Source organism: Pseudorasbora parva, chromosome 23, assembly GCF_024679245.1.
Source record: "Pseudorasbora parva isolate DD20220531a chromosome 23, ASM2467924v1, whole genome shotgun sequence".
NCBI lineage: Eukaryota > Metazoa > Chordata > Actinopteri > Cypriniformes > Gobionidae > Pseudorasbora > Pseudorasbora parva.
Genome location: NC_090194.1, coordinates 35,013,163 through 35,029,901, shown reverse-complemented (window position 1 = coordinate 35,029,901; position 16,739 = coordinate 35,013,163). Strand labels below are relative to the sequence as shown.

The 16,739-nt window shown below is 39.2% G+C and overlaps 2 protein-coding genes across 4 annotated transcripts in view; both read right to left on the bottom strand.

The window, feature by feature from the left end:
• The window catches only part of pitpnb (phosphatidylinositol transfer protein, beta), a 44,989-nt gene extending 34,680 nt beyond the window's left edge, over window positions 1–10,309 (bottom strand). The window contains exons 1-2 of the mRNA XM_067433883.1: window positions 10,229–10,309; window positions 6,428–6,458 (exon numbers count right to left, since the gene is read on the bottom strand). Coding sequence (XP_067289984.1) covers window positions 6,428–6,458; window positions 10,229–10,248 — 51 coding nt within the window. The 5' untranslated portion in view covers window positions 10,249–10,309. The remainder of the gene's footprint in view (window positions 1–6,427; window positions 6,459–10,228) is intronic.
• A 2,176-nt stretch (window positions 10,310–12,485) lies between these two features.
• The window catches only part of ttc28 (tetratricopeptide repeat domain 28), a 347,257-nt gene continuing 343,003 nt past the window's right edge, over window positions 12,486–16,739 (bottom strand). For 2 of the 3 annotated variants that reach the window (XM_067433880.1, XM_067433882.1), the window contains 5 exons: window positions 16,173–16,249; window positions 15,992–16,015; window positions 15,713–15,842; window positions 15,468–15,575; window positions 12,486–14,784 (listed from right to left, as the gene is read on the bottom strand). In XM_067433880.1, the coding sequence (XP_067289981.1) occupies window positions 13,190–14,784; window positions 15,468–15,575; window positions 15,713–15,842; window positions 15,992–16,015; window positions 16,173–16,249 (1,934 nt within the window). In that variant the 3' untranslated portion in view covers window positions 12,486–13,189. The remainder of the gene's footprint in view (window positions 14,785–15,467; window positions 15,576–15,712; window positions 15,843–15,991; window positions 16,016–16,172; window positions 16,250–16,739) is intronic. The other variant, XM_067433881.1, reaches the window with a different exon arrangement.

The window sequence follows — 16,739 nt, the reverse complement described above, 5'->3', positions numbered from 1 at the left end:
TAGAGCGTGGAGAGGAAATTGCCACCGCTCCGCTCCACTCCGCTCACATACTCTGGTGTCGACTCGCAAGACTCGCAGCGGGGCGGGGGGGGGGGGGGGGGCGCGGCATCACGATGGTGTTTCTCCATCGTGATGTCGCACAGCCATCACGATGGACGATGATATCGTCCATCGGCACAACCCTACTAGCTTGTTACCGAATTAAACAAAAATATATTTTAAACTTTACCAGTATCGGTATTCTAGCTTGATAGTGAGTACTAAAAGACATCTTATTTGTTTATATTCATACTGATAAAGTTAGATGTTTTATTAAATGTGATTCTGACATGATGTGACTACATGCACACTAGGGATGCACGATATTAGATTTTTGCCGATATCCGATATGCCGATATTTTTCAGCTCCTTTTGGCCGATGCCGATATATGGTTATTTGTTACCTTTGTTTGGAAACAACACCATTTTGAGCAAAAACTTTTTTTTTTCATTCTGGTTTCAGATTTCTGAGGTCTCCTTACTAAAAGGATTCTTGTTGAAGATAAATAAATGTTAATAAAGTTCTTTGTATGATAAGAGTATATTAAAAGCCCTGAAAATAACAATAATAAATTTAACCAATAATAAATAAAATAAAAAAATATTTTTTTACCCCAGATGCAGCTGTAACCTTAATATTGTATTTTGGGATTTAGCATTTGTGCACACCTATTGTAGAGCTCCTTGGATTATTTTTCATCATCCATTTCCTAAAATTTTATTACAGATTAATACACAGTATATAAAAGTATTTAATTTACAAGTGTCTTGCTTGTGATTTTTGACATCATTACTGATTTGTTTATTCAGAACAAGAAGTAACTTTAATTTATTTGTGTATTCTACTTTTCATTGTATAACTGTAACAACAGCGCCCCCACTACATGTATAAATATATACTGGTCGGAGGGCGGGCACTAGGACCTGGAGGAGCTTCTGCTGCTGTGGAGGCTGCCGCACGCGCTAGAGAGTGGGGAGACGCGATTGGGCTTGTTTTGGTCTAGTTGTTGTGAATACCAGGCAAATCTGCTGTTGACAGTCACGTGCATTCACAAATTTAAGGCAGCATTTAAAAACAGTCAATATAAATCCCTGTATATGCAATGTATTAGGTTGTTTTCACTTTAAGAATGACTGCAGTGCTGACATGGTCTCATCGCTGTAGCACTCCTTGCACACGTGAGTTATTGCAGGCGCATATCAACACGTTATCATATCGGCAAGGCATATCGGCATAATTTTTTCATTTTGGCCGATGCCGATTTATATATTTTAAGCGTTTATCGGCCAATTCCGATGTTGTGCCGATAATATCGTGCATCCCTAATGCACACCACTCCTCTCAGGTCAATAATGCGTCTTCCAGTTGAGCGGTCAGTGAGGCGCGTTTGTGCATTTTGGGGACGTGGCTTTGGAAAGAGCCCAGAAGGGAGAAGGTGGAGTGAATGGAAATAATGAGCTGTCTTTAAAACAGTCGTGAGAGGTCTACAGACACTCAAATTTTATACTTTCTTTTTTAGAATACTTACATTTTAATTATGTATTGATATATAAAGAACGTTTAAACAAATTTGGAGAAAAAGTTAACCAATTCTTACCTACCCTACCTTTAATCCATTAACAAATGAGACCTTATTGTAAAGTGTAACCAAACTACTAATTAGTTGGTAAAGTGTAACCAACTAATAAATCAATAAATAATTAAAAAAAAAAAACTAATAAAAAAACTAATAAAACCAAAAAGTTATTTAAAAAAACTTTTCAAAATTATGAAACCTTTAATTAAAAAATTAACTAACTAAAAATTCTAATTATTTAAAAAACTATAATGGTCTTAATGATAAAAATATATTATAATATATAAATACAAATAATAATAATAATAAAAAACACTGCTTTCGATGGTCTATTTAAAAAAAAATTCTCATGAGCATTCCATCATCTTGGATGCCTTTTCTCACTGAGCTTGTTGCAATAATTCTGGGCTTGCATTCTAAGTGATGAGTCCAAATATGATGTCATAACATGGATACACTGGACCACTCTTATAGAGACTGAGCGTATTTAGGCCACGCCCACAACGGGGGGAAACAATCCAACGCTCTCCATTGACTTTGTATTGCGTGAATCGGTCGCCTCGTCTTTTCTTACTTATAACAAGAAACAGAACAATATCTAAAAGCTGATTTGTGACAAGGTGTGCAGCAAACAAGCTAAAAAACACATAACTAAGTTTTTATAAGATGACAATCCCAAAAAACGAGCGTTTAAGGAGACAAAAGTGGATACAGGCAATAAGACGTGAAGCTTCAGCGGGAAGAATAAGTCAATGCTGGGATCCTGACACTCAGTATGCCTCAGTATGTCTACGTGTGCAGTAAACATGTTGTCAAATATCCAAATGTCAGTTTTATATATTATATTTCCTGTCACTGATTATTTTACCCTCCAGTGGGCGTAGTTCTCAGCGTAATATAACAAATCGCGCTCTGACTCAAGTGCCTGTATCCACTTTTGTGTCCTTAAACGTTCGTTTTTTGGCTCAACAGCTTTAAAAACTTCTGGCTTTTGGTTCCTGTGTTTTTAAGCTTGTTTTCTGTACACGTTGTCACATATCAGCTTTTAGACATTGTTAGTTTTTTTGTAATAATTCAGAAATGATAAGGAAGCCACTTCCCGCAATAGAAAGTCAATGGAGACGGTTGGTTTGTTTCCCCCCGGTGGGCGTGGCTTCAGATTATGACGCGTGACGCTCTGTCTCTATAAGAGAAGGTTCTAAATAGAACTTAAAGAGTTCTTTCAGGCGCTTCATCATATATAGAACCTTTTAGGCACTCCATCATGGGAACCTTTAAAGGATTTAGTTTGAATTGTTTTTTAATTTGAATAAAACTATAAATTAAACATCTCATAAACAGACTTTATCACAAGTAAAAACATGTTAAACATGAAAGCATTTTGCAATCATTAAAGAAATTTCTCCTTGAGTCTTTTTGGCATTGTCTCAATCCTTTGAAATTGAGTCCAGAACCCTAGAGTTCTATATAGAGGTCGACCGATTCATCGGATTTGCCGATTAATCGGCACCGATAGCTGAATGGTGGAACAATCGTTATCGTCAAAAATCAATACCGATAGTTTTTCCGGTTTGCGTCCATTGCGGGAGCGGCTGAGAAGGCTGCTGTCATTACACAAGTAGCCTACGAGAGCTCTGAGAAGGGTCTGCTGGCATTATTTAGCGCGAGAGCGGCCTCTAGAGGCCAAATAAAAAACTATCACTGTTTACATTAACACGTAAGGACATGTGAGGCTGCGCGCTTCACACCACACGCTGCACAGAGCGAGCCGACACATCTGACGCGCGTTTAAAACACCGAAAGGGAAATGGTATGAATACAGAACACTTCAGTACATGTTGCCAAATCATTATAAAGTAATTTTTTTGGTGACGATGCTTTAGCAGCGAAAGAACAGCAGTATGTATGTACTTTACTTTGTCGTCAAGGGTGAGAGGATATGCTAACATTAGCAGTAACATTTACCTCAGGCAGTTAAAGCGATGTAACAACTAATGACGTAAGAAACCAGACTTTATGGTCATGCATCCGACAGAAATATAAACACATCAGAAACGCATTCGATTTCAAAACATATTTTGTTATTTTGGTAAGAAAACCATCAAGTGTTCTAAAAAAAGCAAACTGTTTGGATTTATATGAAATACAACTTAATATAATACAGTAATCCATTATAATACATTATATCCAATATTTCATTTGTAACATTAAGTAAGGTTAATAAATGCTGTAGAAGTATTATCAGGCATGTGATTGGCTAAGGACAAAAAAGCAGGAAAATATACCATATTTTATAATATAGACCAACCCCACCCCCACCCCGCCGCGCCGATCAAACTGGTGCCGGATCAATACGGACAGTAAAGCAGGACCCATAACAACTTATTTGAACAAAAAAATACATTTTATTGTAATAACTTTTTTGTACAGTATGAAAAAAAAACTAATTATTTGGTGGATGCATTTTTACCCAATTTTAATAGCTAAATGTGCAACATGCACATTTTCATGTCAAAAGAAGGCCTCAATTTTTGTATGACTCTTTAGCCTTTGTAGAAAGCTTTTTTAGAGCCTCTACACGTTTCTTTTGGAATTTGCTCCTGGCATGATAAATGAATCTATAATGACGAAATGGGGTGCAATTCACATTTATTCCACAAGGTGGCAATGTCTGATACACAATGATGAAGTGACGTTTCACTCATAGTTACCTCTGACAGAAAACGAAACTATAATTATAATCTGCAAAACTTGAAATGGCTTAGTGATTTACTGCAGAGAGCAAGTACTAAACACAATCATATGTTAGTGTCACTGTCTCTTGATGATGGATGTGGTCAAGAAGCTGTCAGTGAGCAAAATATTGATTTTGAAGACATTGAAAATGAGTTGGAGAATATGCGTGAGATCGCGAATATGAGGCAGATGCTGAATATACTGTTAAACGATCTCTGACGAGGAAATATGATGATGGTATTAAACATCTGCTCAAACTGAATCCTTCCAAGCTCCAAAAGGTAACGAAATAGGTTTTATTTTATTCTTCTGTAGCTGTTACATCACTCTAACATCAGGAGTTTTATATATTATCGCGACAGGTAGAGGTCTAACGTTATCCATGTTAAATATAGATCTGGGTAAGGTTCTATATTTAATGTAAGAATGTTTGGCGAAACAGTCAGGCATTTAAGGGTTAAGCTATGGAATGGCTTTGACACCCAAACTGACGTGAAAAAAGCGGGGGGCGCCGAAAAGCGCGCTGTTTGCATATATAGCTAGTGCTAGCAAATACAAGTAATTTTAGCTGTCAAGTTAATGTTAAATGCAGCTTAAACATCCTGCCATAGTGGAAAATCAATCAAAATCGATCATCTAATCAATCGACAACAAAGTCGAATTAGTAACTTATAGGTTATATATAGACACAAGCAATAGTATACCCAGATCATCCGATCCGGCGATGTTCTTGTCACGATACAGTCCTTGTTTGTTGCCCATCCCGCGATCGTGGTTTCGTCCCGGGTTACCATGGTGACGGCTGTGAGATGACGGTCAACCCCCCAATTCCCCCCAACCCCCGCCCCCCGTCATTTTTTTTTTTTTTTTTTACAGATCTGCATGATTTACGTAGGTCACATTTTCAGGTCGGAAAATCCGGAATTCCGGATTACTCCGGAAAAATCACATCCCTGATTATTCATTGTTAGTTTTATTTGTTAACCTTTTTATGCACTATGTACTAACATGAATGATTAAGATACAATTGTATTGCTCAACTATTATTACACGGTGTAAAATGTATATTGCATATCATTCATGTAAGCTAGCTAAATAAGCTAATAAATCCTGGTTAACAAATGGAACTTGCAGTCTGTTACCTGATCTTCACTTACATGTTTCTAGGTTAGAGTTAAAGAAACATTTTTTTGTAATATTTTAATGTTTTAGTTATTTTCTGTAGATTTTTTTCTGTTAGAACTTGTCATTTTAATATATTTATATTTACATATGCAATTTAGAACATTTTCATGATTCAGTATTGTTTTTTTTATTTCTTGTAATAAAGTTCAGCACTGTTTTGTGTTTTTTTATTTGTTATTATTATTATTTTAATCTAGTATCTTTTTAAAAACTATCGGTCGATTAATCGGCTATCGGCAAGCGTGGTCCAACCTAGCTATCGGTCGACCTCTAGTTATATAGAACCACATTGAACATTATTTCTAAGAGTGAGGCGCTCAGTATGTTTTGGAGCAGAGCCCAGCAGAGTGTTTTTTGAAAGAGGATCCTTGTATCTGTGCATCATATATGAATGCATCTGTAACTCGAACGACTTGAAAACTGCCTGCTTGACAGCTGTCAGGCTGCAAAAGGACTCCACAACAGCAGTCTGACTGAACCGACGGCATCCTAAACACAGGATATCAAACAATGCCAATCAAGCAAACATCAAGGATCTTCCCTCAAAAGAGCATGAGACTCAACTGTTCCCCGAGGGCGACCGTGTTCTACATGCATGACATGCTTTATCTTGTCCTTGGTGCGCTGATCAAATCCTCGGCGTGCCAGGCGAGTTCAAAACGCTGAGATTTTATGCGATTGTTTCGTTGCTGAACTCACAGAGAAACATCAGACTGAAGAGGTGAGAACAGTCTGACTGCACTGATGCCGCTAATGGAGCTAATAACCCGTCAGCAATTTTAAACCACAGGACACACGGCTCTCAGCTGCTTTTCAAGGTTAAAGTGATGCTGAGCACTCACAGTCAATGTTTAACTTCAGAACCCGAGGGGAAAAAAACCTGTACTCACCTCTTCCACCGAGCATGGTAAGACCACACGGCTGAAAGAAGAAACAAAACATGCATGTTACACACAGACACAAAATACACTGAATTAAAAATCAAAATCAAACACTACCACTGGCCATTTTTTCAGTGACGAATACTAACATCTAGTGCACAACAGGGTAGACAAATTTTACATTTCCGTCAATAAATTAATATTTGAATAACATGTTCAACTATCCATTTATTAAAAAAATAGGTTTTAAATGAATATACTTATGAAAAATATATATTTTATAAAATATTAAAATACTTATTTTTATATATTTCTACATAAATATAATAACAATTGTATATTTGTGTATAATTGTATTATTATTATTAGTTATTTATATATACATACACACATACATACACATTTTTAATGCATATTATAAAATATACATTTAAAAAAATATATATATATATTTATAAAATATTATAAATACTTATTTTTATATACTTCTATAATGACAAATATGTATACTTATCTTTATAAATATACTATAAAATTCTAATAATATTACAAAGTATAATTTTTATACTTGTATAATATATATTATATATATATATTTTTTTAAATAAAATGTATACATTTATATTAAATAGTAATACTATAATATATAAAACATATAATATATAAATATTTATATATTTTATATAATATATAAAATAGTAATACTATATTAATACAATTAATCAAATGCAAATGACATAACTGTTTAAATTAAACTACTTAACCTTAAAAAAATGAAAACCAGAAAGTCTTACAGAGAGCTTGCTTTTGTTAATAGGCCAATGTTGATTGTCTCGAAATGTAAATATCAGATGATTAATAAGCCTAGCTGATATACATCAGTCTCTTCTTAATACTAGGAAGAATCAAGCAATTTCATCAACTAACAGTAATAACAATATTCAGAAATATACATAATGACAGGAAATGAGATGGACACTTTTCAACCACAATTTGCCTGTATTATAAACAAAAAGAACAGACAGAAGTGTAGGGGCGAGAGAGAGGAAATGATCCAGTTCAGAAACACAAACCTGGTTTCCTGTGAGCCAACAGCTCTTACTTACTCACTGTGGTGGTCAAGCATGCACTAATAATCAGCCTGATTTTATTATTAATTTAATATTTATTACAACAAGTTATGTTTGTTCTCAATGTTACGCAAGCTATTATACATTTTACCAATAAAACAAACTTTTACTGTATACAATTAACTGTATTCAAGTCCACAGCTCATCTCGAGAGCTCGCGTGACACATGAACAGTAAATGTGTATGAAAGTTGTGAGAAGAAACCAGGTAGAGACAACCAATCAGTCATCCATGACCCTCAGTCTGTTATAGGTGTAAACCCTGTCAATCACTGCTATATGAAGAAATAATCAATCTATAGACATGCAAAGCACCGCAGAGCCAGGATCAGTTTGACATCAGCCTGCCTACAAACAGTCAGTCTCTAAATTACTCAACATTTCCTCAATACGGAAACTCCCTTGAAAACCTCAAGAGGTTGAAATGCTCTCCTAGCCGCAGCGTGACTCAGAAACTCGGAGGTCTTGCAACAGCCTTACATAGCGCATTCAATGCCTGTGCAATTTCGGCAAGCCTACAAGATCATTACAAATCACACTATACGACATGGATCTAATAAACTCGGGTACGACGTATGTAGACTGTACAATGATGACACCTATTGACTAATACAGCTAACAAATAATATTCTAGAATAGATTAATCACATTTTGGCAATTGGTTTTTAGTGCGCTAAAAAAAAGAGGAGAGCATGGACACAGACATAGCTGGGGGGAAAAATGGCATGCCAATTTTGCAAATGGAGCTTAAAATAAGTTTTATGTTTTAGCATGTTGATCAATACGCCATTTCATGTTGCGGTTTTATTGCCGTCAGTAGACGTAGGTCGTAGCAGGAAAACACACTACGAAATGATCATGCTAAATTTCTGAAACCATCAGAAAATAATCGCAGGCTATCTTTGATCGCAAGGCCGTGACCACTGCTGTCTTTGAACCTCTCTCACTGTGTTTAGGAGCCACCACCACAGAAATCTTTCATCTGGTACAGCCCAAAATTGTACAATGTGTACCGGACATTAAACCTGGTGGAGACCATGGGAGTCAGAACCATTGTATGTGGGTGGGACAAGATCCTGCACTTTTTAAGACCAATGATATTGGACCCACTCACTATAACCATCTCTAATTTAGCGCATATGTCTGTTCAAGGGACATTTTATTTCCACTTTTCCAATATTTTCGAAAAAATAAATGCCATTCCGATCTGATATGTGATGGGAAAAGGAAGTAGAGCGGGTTTGGCAAAAGGAGGATTCAAACCTCGGGTCGATTTGCATCAACTTTCCACCATGTGCCTTACCTTCCCCTACACTATCGCCGCTGTAAATAGTTTGGTGTCTTCCGTAATTTTGGCTAGCCCAATCAGACTTTTAATAAATAAGGGGGGCTACTTGCACTTAATGCAAATGGAATCTTCTCCAGTAAATTTAGCTTCCGACGCCCATGGTGAAGGGTTTTCTGGAATAAAAGCTATGCAAACCTGTTGACGTGAGAAAAGCTCAAATTTGCATTCTCTTGCAAACCTAAAGGGTGGATCCTTTGAACCTTTGGAGAAGGTCAAAAAGGTGCTGGATTTCATAAGTGGCACATTGTGACATAGTCTTGATCCAATCTCTAAGATTAAAGGCTACACAGCAACTGTTTTCAGGCATGTCATGTCTCGTCCTACAGATGAGAAGCTAATTAAAATGTAATAACTAGATCCCTGGAGAACAGAAAGATAAAACCTGAATGGAAACAAGAACAGGTTGGAAATGAATGACTGCGGGCCCTTTTAAACAGGGGTCACCTGTCAAACTGACGTTTAAGTCCCATTTGGATGCACCAAAGAACGTCTAAAACACGAAAATGCCTAAAAATAACCAAGTCTCACGAGTGAATATAATTAGATTAAGTGGTTAACAAGGCGAAGCAAACGTGCTATGTCACCAGAGGGTTATTTATCACGGTTTAATCATCATTAATTAAACACGAATCAACTATATGGACAAACCTGCTGCAGTTAACGGGTTTAAAACAATCACCTTTAAGTCTCATATTCTCTCTCTCTCATGTAAAAGCTAAACTGAATTATACCTGTAGCTACACCTACATTTGCTTGATGTAAATAATATATGTATAAAATATAATGGCAAAGAAATCTGTAGAAAATGTTATTATCGGAAATAATGTACTCAAAAAGTTGCTGAACTGTCAAACGGTTGTCGGCATTATTGCCTCACTTACATAAAGCCGCACAAAAATCCCCTAAAAGCGAGTTTTTAATATAAACTCACTCATTTTTTGTTATAATAAATGCACTAACGTTCAAGTCAGACACTTTTTGAACATATAAACAGGTAGAAATCAATGCATACTTCGTTGTGTGAGGCAACTATTAGATTTGTTGCCGTTTAATCTTGACGGCTAATAGCATCGCGTGCTAACGCAACTCTCATTGCAAATGAATGGCGAGCGGTTTCGCTTAGCCTAGCGTGCTAACGCTATGTGCTAGAGAGCTGGGCCTCACGCGCGAGCCGGTGTCTCGCGCTCTTCATGGGCGCGAGTCCACTTCCGCGCGTCTACATTTCACCCTCTAAAAGTGATCAAGAACCAGCAGATACACGTTTCTTATGTGTAAAACTGAAAGCAAATAAAATGTTTGACTGGATAGGCGGTAAAGTAAGACTTCTACTTACTATTCCTTGATGAGCACCATCTTCTTTACACCGGTGACGGCTGCGCGCAGGCCTGCCGACGTCACGGCTGACGTCCAACAAGCCAAGTGATTGCGCCCTATCACATCCTGCGATGTGCTTTAGTTTCTTTTTTTCTTTTGCAACCAACCAAATGTTTAATGATTATGCTTTTTCTTGTATACTGATTTTCATGTACTACTTAAATCATATGGTCTGTTTAAGTATATACACAGTTGGTACATATAGCCTACTACTGGTGATTTAATATGTAGGCTATATTTGTGTATCTGTTATGCATTTCCATATGCATGTTATTGTTCCCTACTTGAATTTGAAATAGTTCAGTAAAAACTGAACTGCTTCAATTTAACATTAAAATTTGATTTTAGAATAGCAAAGTCATTAAAACTATTAATGAGTTATTAACCATGAAGTGGCTCTGCTTTATGAGGTGCATCTTGAAGTTCACAATGTATGCTGGACGCTTGATAATGTTTCTGCTTTACTAACCACTTCATATGATTTATTTATTTATATTTATGCATTCAAGTTACACATTTAACCAGTTTTTGCATCCCCTGCTAATCAATTGTTCCGCTATTGTTTGAGCTACATTTATAAGTCTCTAGATTAAAATGTTTCACCATCATAGCCATTAAATTGCATGCAGACACTTCTACACATATTAGTGAAAGAATGGGTCGCTCTCAGGAGCTCAGTGAACTCAAGTGTGGTGATAGGTTGCCACGTGTGCAATAAGTCCATTCGTAAAATTTCCTCACTACTAAATATTCCACGCTCAACTGTTAGTGGGATTATAACAAAGTGGAAGCAGTTGGGAAAACAGCAACTCAGCCACGAAGTGATAGGCCATGTAAAATCACAGAGCGGGGTCAGCGCATGCTGAGGGTCACAGTGCGCGTGAAGTCACCAACTTTCTGCCGAGTCAATAGCTCCAGCCCTCCAAATTTCTGTGTCCTTCAGATGAGCTCAAGAACAGCGGAGAGAGCTTCATTGAATGGGACAGCCCCTTCCTGCTCCAACATGACTGCGCTCCAGTGCTCAAAGCGTCGGTCCATAAAGACATGGATGAGGAGTTTGATGTGGAGGAACTTGACTGGCCTGCACAGAGTCCTGACCTCAACCCGATAGAACAGCTTTGGGATGAATTAGAGCGGAGACTGAGAGCCAGGCCTTCTCGTCCAACATCAGTGCCTGACCTCACAAATGTGCTTCTAGAAGAATGGGCAAAAATCCCCATAAACACACTCCTAAACCTTGAGGAAAGCCTTCCCAGAAGAGCTGAAGCTGTTAGAGAGAATGGGACGACTCCATATTAAACCCTACAGATTAAGAATGAGATGTCATTTAAGTTCATGTGCATGTAAAGGCAGGCGTCCCAAAACTTTTGGCAATATAGTGTACATATTCAGCTGAGTGCATCGTAACTTTTTACTGGTGGTATACCATGGTACTGAAAGAAAAACAACGAATAACTCCAAAAAAAATGCTATTTTCTATGTTAGAATCTGCAGAGTTTGACATTATTACCATTTCCTCTTTCTAAATAAATGTTTAATTCCCCCCCCCCCGTTTTATTTCAGTCAACATTTTTTTGTTTCCCTTAAGGTCTATATATCTTGATGATGGGTAGAAAAACAATGACAATTGAAAACGATTATTCACCATCTTTTACACATTTAAAATATGTTTGTCTTAACACTTGAACATTTATAGCTGCCTTTAGGAGGGCCTTGATATTTTGGGGTATCAATACAATAAAAAAAAATGCTCTACATGATATTGCATTGTGTTTGACCCTTAAACATATTGCCTTATACCATCATCAACACTATATTAAGGCAAAATAATGTTCTGATTTATGTACGAGAAGTTCCATCCGTCGGTGTATGAATGAGAGAGTGAATGGGTGAATGTGAGGTAAAGCGCTTTGGATGGCCATGGGTCTGTTAAAAGCGCTATATAAATGCAGTCCATTTACCATTTAATTATGCATACAACTCAAAACTGTCAAATAGCAGCCAAACATTCAGCTAAATTAGTTAAATTATTGTATAGTATTTGTACTGAATTTAATGTATGCTGATTTTAATTAAATATGTGTAATGAGAATAATGCCAATTGTCAAAATAAATAATTTTCATTATGCAAAGAATAGTAATATTAATGTTTTTATTTTATTTATGAAGAGATAATGCAGGTGACATGAAAAATGAATAGCAGACCACCACAGGAGTAAATTAAACTTTTTATTGAGACCATTTTACTGAGAAATGACTGGGATATGTCTGGATGAGAGTCCACATATGCAAAATCTCTGTTAAAAAGACATTGAATCACTGGAGAGCAAGAGAACCCATGCTGTAATACTGACACTCAATTCACACAGAAGTCAGGTCAGGTGCATCGTCACCATCTCAATAAAAATATGAAAATGTTCAGCTTTTTTTGTGCATGGTTTGCTTCTTTAACAATATAAAAACGTATAATACTGATTGCAAAACGTTGATTTAATTTACAAAACAAATAACTGTAATAACAATTACCATCCATAATAATTATAATAATAACAATAACAATAATTATATTTAAAGAAAAAAAAAAAAAAAAAAGAGAGAAATAAACCAGTCAAAGCCGCATCATATTCACTAACACAAACAGCGAGCCTTTTTGTCTTTTTGTTGAAATACCATTTTGGTATAATCTCTTTTTTTAATCTGACATGCCTTGCGCAGGTCTAAAATCAGTCTGCATATATAAACGGTCCTTTACAGTGTAGGTGGAAGCATAAGGATTATATGCTCTCTGCACGGAAAATAAAACAGTAGGCAGTTTGAGGCTTCTGGGAATGTGCACTTCCTCACCCAGACTGTCCTTTCCACTGTTTTCAAGAGTTATAAATACTCCAAATACTCCTTTATCAAGAGAAGGGACAGAATCTCAACATTTAGACGAAGGGAAGAACCGTCCTGGCGACAGGAACTTGTACCCGTTCCCCGTAGGCAGTCGGATGGGATGCGAACCCGGACTACTTCCGGTGGAAGCCGTCGGAGAAGGTGCGACTCTTTTAGGATCGATCTTGCGATGCCCGTTGGGAGGATTTCTGTGCTCGAGCGCCGCGTCCTGTCCGGGGGAATCCTGAGCCGTCACTCCATGCCGGGGCGAGAGGTTCAAAAGGCCCAGGACGTCTCGTTTGGCAGTGCTTAGCTTCCCGCCGCGAAGCACCCGCATTGGTCCCGAGTGCTGTTGTTGGGTCGCATTGGCCCAGAAGGTCTTGAGATTGTGGATCGCTTGGACTTTCTCGTCAATAGCAGCCAGTTTGAGTCGGTCGATATCCGGGGCGTCCGCCGGACTGGAGCGCGTGGAGCCCGTCGAAGAGTAGGACAGCGCCGGAGAGGGAGCGCTTCCGGCGGGCGATTGGTGGCCCGAACTGGGTGAGACGTTGCTGGGCGAGCGGGAGATGTGGCCGCTGTAGGGCGAGCTGGGGTACTTGAGTTTAAACTGGGCGTGACTGTCAGAAGTAGGCGACGGTTGGCTGCCTTCCTTTAGAGACGTTTCGGAAGTGGCAGGGCTGTTGTATCCCGAACTAATCTTCTGGAGGGAGGATGTACGGGAGGGCGGTTTGGGGCGTGTTGGGAGCGGAGACGACTGGGCCTTGATGCTCGCTCTGCTACTAGGCCGACTAAAAGCGCTCGTCTCCGAGGAACGGAAAGCAGACCCTCCGGTCGGGGTTGGAGGACCTCCGCCGCCGCTCATCCCGTCAGCCAGCGGGACGCTTCTCTGCAAAGTCTCGACGGCTCGCATGTGGCTTTGCGTCTCTTCCAGGATCTTCTGTGCCAGTTCCTGCGGGTCCAGAGGAGCTCCAGACGTACGCTCCTCTTGGGATTTCACAGTGCTGTCTGTCTCCGTGCTGGACTGATCTGACTCGCCCGTGTCGGAGCTGCTCACCTTCCCGACCTTCTGAAACGGTGAGTTGGGACTAGGAACCAGGGTGGCTTTGACAGGAGACGTCGGGGTGCTTACGCTTCCCCTCGAGGACACGGATACCGCGTAACCCCTGCCGGCCCCGCCACGCGCCGCACCCCGATGGTTCCTGTGGTTAGCGGGACGAGGGAGCGTGTCGCATTGGCTACCCAGCGGCTCACTGCTGATTATACTATATCCTTCATACTCTTCATCCTCATGTCCTCCTACAGCTCCATGCGGGGACGAGCGGCTGCGTGGCACCGCGGTGTGTCTGTGCGACGCGAAGAGCCCAGCTCCGCCCCGATGCCGCTCTAGCTCCTGCTGCCGCGAGCGCTGGCTGATAAACTCGGACGCGCCCTCGGGACGGGACAGGAAGCTCATGGAGGAGGCGATGGAGCTCAGGCTGTAGACGGAGATGGCGTCCGAGGCCAGGCTGTCGGGGCAGGGAGGGGAGAAGGGAGGGTTGGGGTAGCCCATGGGCAGCTGGTGCGACACAGACTGTGCCGAGGCCAGTGACTCCAGAGAAGATGAACTGTCCAGGCTCAGACGCTTCGGCAGCTCAGTAGAGTCTGAAGGAAACATTAAAACATTTAAAGTCAGAGTTATTAAAAAGTAATGGCATTAGATATCTGCATTTAAAAAAAATGAACAGTTCACCGAAAAATCTAAATCCCTTAAAGAGTTAGTTCCCCCAAAAATTAAATTGATGTCATTAACTCCTCACCATAATGTCGTTCCACACCCATAAGACCTCCGTTCATCTTCACACACAGTTTAAGATATTTTATATTTAGTCCGAGACCGTATGCAAGTGTATGCACACTATACTGTCCATGTCCAGAAAGGGAATAAAAACATCATCACAGTAGTCCATATGAGACATCAGTGGGTTAATTAGAGTCTCTTGAAGCATCCAAAATACATTTGGGTCCAAAAATAACAAAAACTACGACTTTATTCAGCATTGTCTTCTCTTCCGCGTTCCTCAAATAAAGATTCAAACGGCCATTAATCAGAGAATGAAATGTATTTTGGATGCTTTGGATGTTTTTATTCCCTTTCTGGACATGGACAGTATAGTGTGTATACACTTGCATACGCTCTCAGACTAAATATTAAATATCTTAAACTGTGTGTGAAGATGAACGGAGGTCTTACGGGTGTGGAACGACATTAGGGTGAGGAGTTAATGACATCAATTTCATTTTTGGGTGAAATATCATTAACACTGTGAGGGTGAAGTGACACTCACCAAACAGCGCCAGCAGTGACTGCAGGGCAAAGTGCATGGTGCGACGGTTGGCCTGTTTGCCTGTCTTCAACACCACCTCCTCCTGACCGACCTCACACAGGTCAAACCCTGAGAGAGCGAGTGAGAGAGAGAGAGAGAGAGAGAGAGAGAGAGAGAGAGAGAGAGAGAGAGCGAGAGAGAGAGAGACCAATCAGCATGGAGTAAAGCCTCTCGAGCGGGTTCTCATGAGCTGGATTGGCTCTTACCCAGTGCGGCCAGAAACTCATGGCATCCAGGAAGTCTCCAGAGCTGCACGCTGATGGACACTTGGATGGGCGCGAGAGAGAAATCCTGCTCCTTCTCTCCAGACTGCAGCTGCACCAAAACCTGATGGAGCTGCAGGAAAACAGAGACAAACCTCAGTGATGTCCAATACAGTTTATTATTATTTACAACAAAACAGCACAGCTAAAAATCAGAAGTAAGTTAATTCACAGTAGGGTGTTAGTGTACAGTTAGTTAAAAGCAGATATTTAAGCACTTACCATTCCCACTACATTTTTAACAGCCTTTAGTGGAAAAGTAAGGAAAAGAGAAGGAAAGAAGAATGTTAAAAAGCAAACACGAGCATCTCAGTAATACAGCAGTGTGGTTACAGATGCACGAGCACAGGCAGTCTTAATGAAAAGTAAAGCAGAGTATCTGAGATGAGGTGTGACGTCTCACCCGGTTGATGAGCTGTTCTCCAGTTTCTGATGCCGTGATCAGTTTACACAGCGCCTGCAGAGCAGGAGGAGGCAAACCTGCCAACGTGAAGGATAAATAACCTTTAAAGTCACTTGAAACAATGCCAGTGACAAACAAGTGAGAATTTACACGTTTAACACTTTTACACAACCCTAGTTTGACCACTGCACATGTAAACAAAGAATAAAGACACTTAAATTCTGTTTGCATTATTGACCATTATTTTGCTGCTTTATAACAATGTGTGTTGTCTAAAGCGCTTTGGAAATAAAGGATTTTTATTGCCATTTTTGTGCGCACTGCAAAAAATACTCTTCTTACTTAGTAATTTTGTCTTTTTAGTCCGAACACCTAAAAGTTCTTAAGACAAGAAATATTTACTAGAAAAGCAAAAGTAATTGTCTTGTTTTGGGAAAAAATTACTCCAATGAAGAGAGTTTTTGCTTAAAATAAGCAAAATAATCTGCCAATGGGGTAAGCAAAATTATCTTAATTCAAACAGAAAACAAGATTATTTTGCTTATTTTAAGTTAGTAAGTAAGTTAG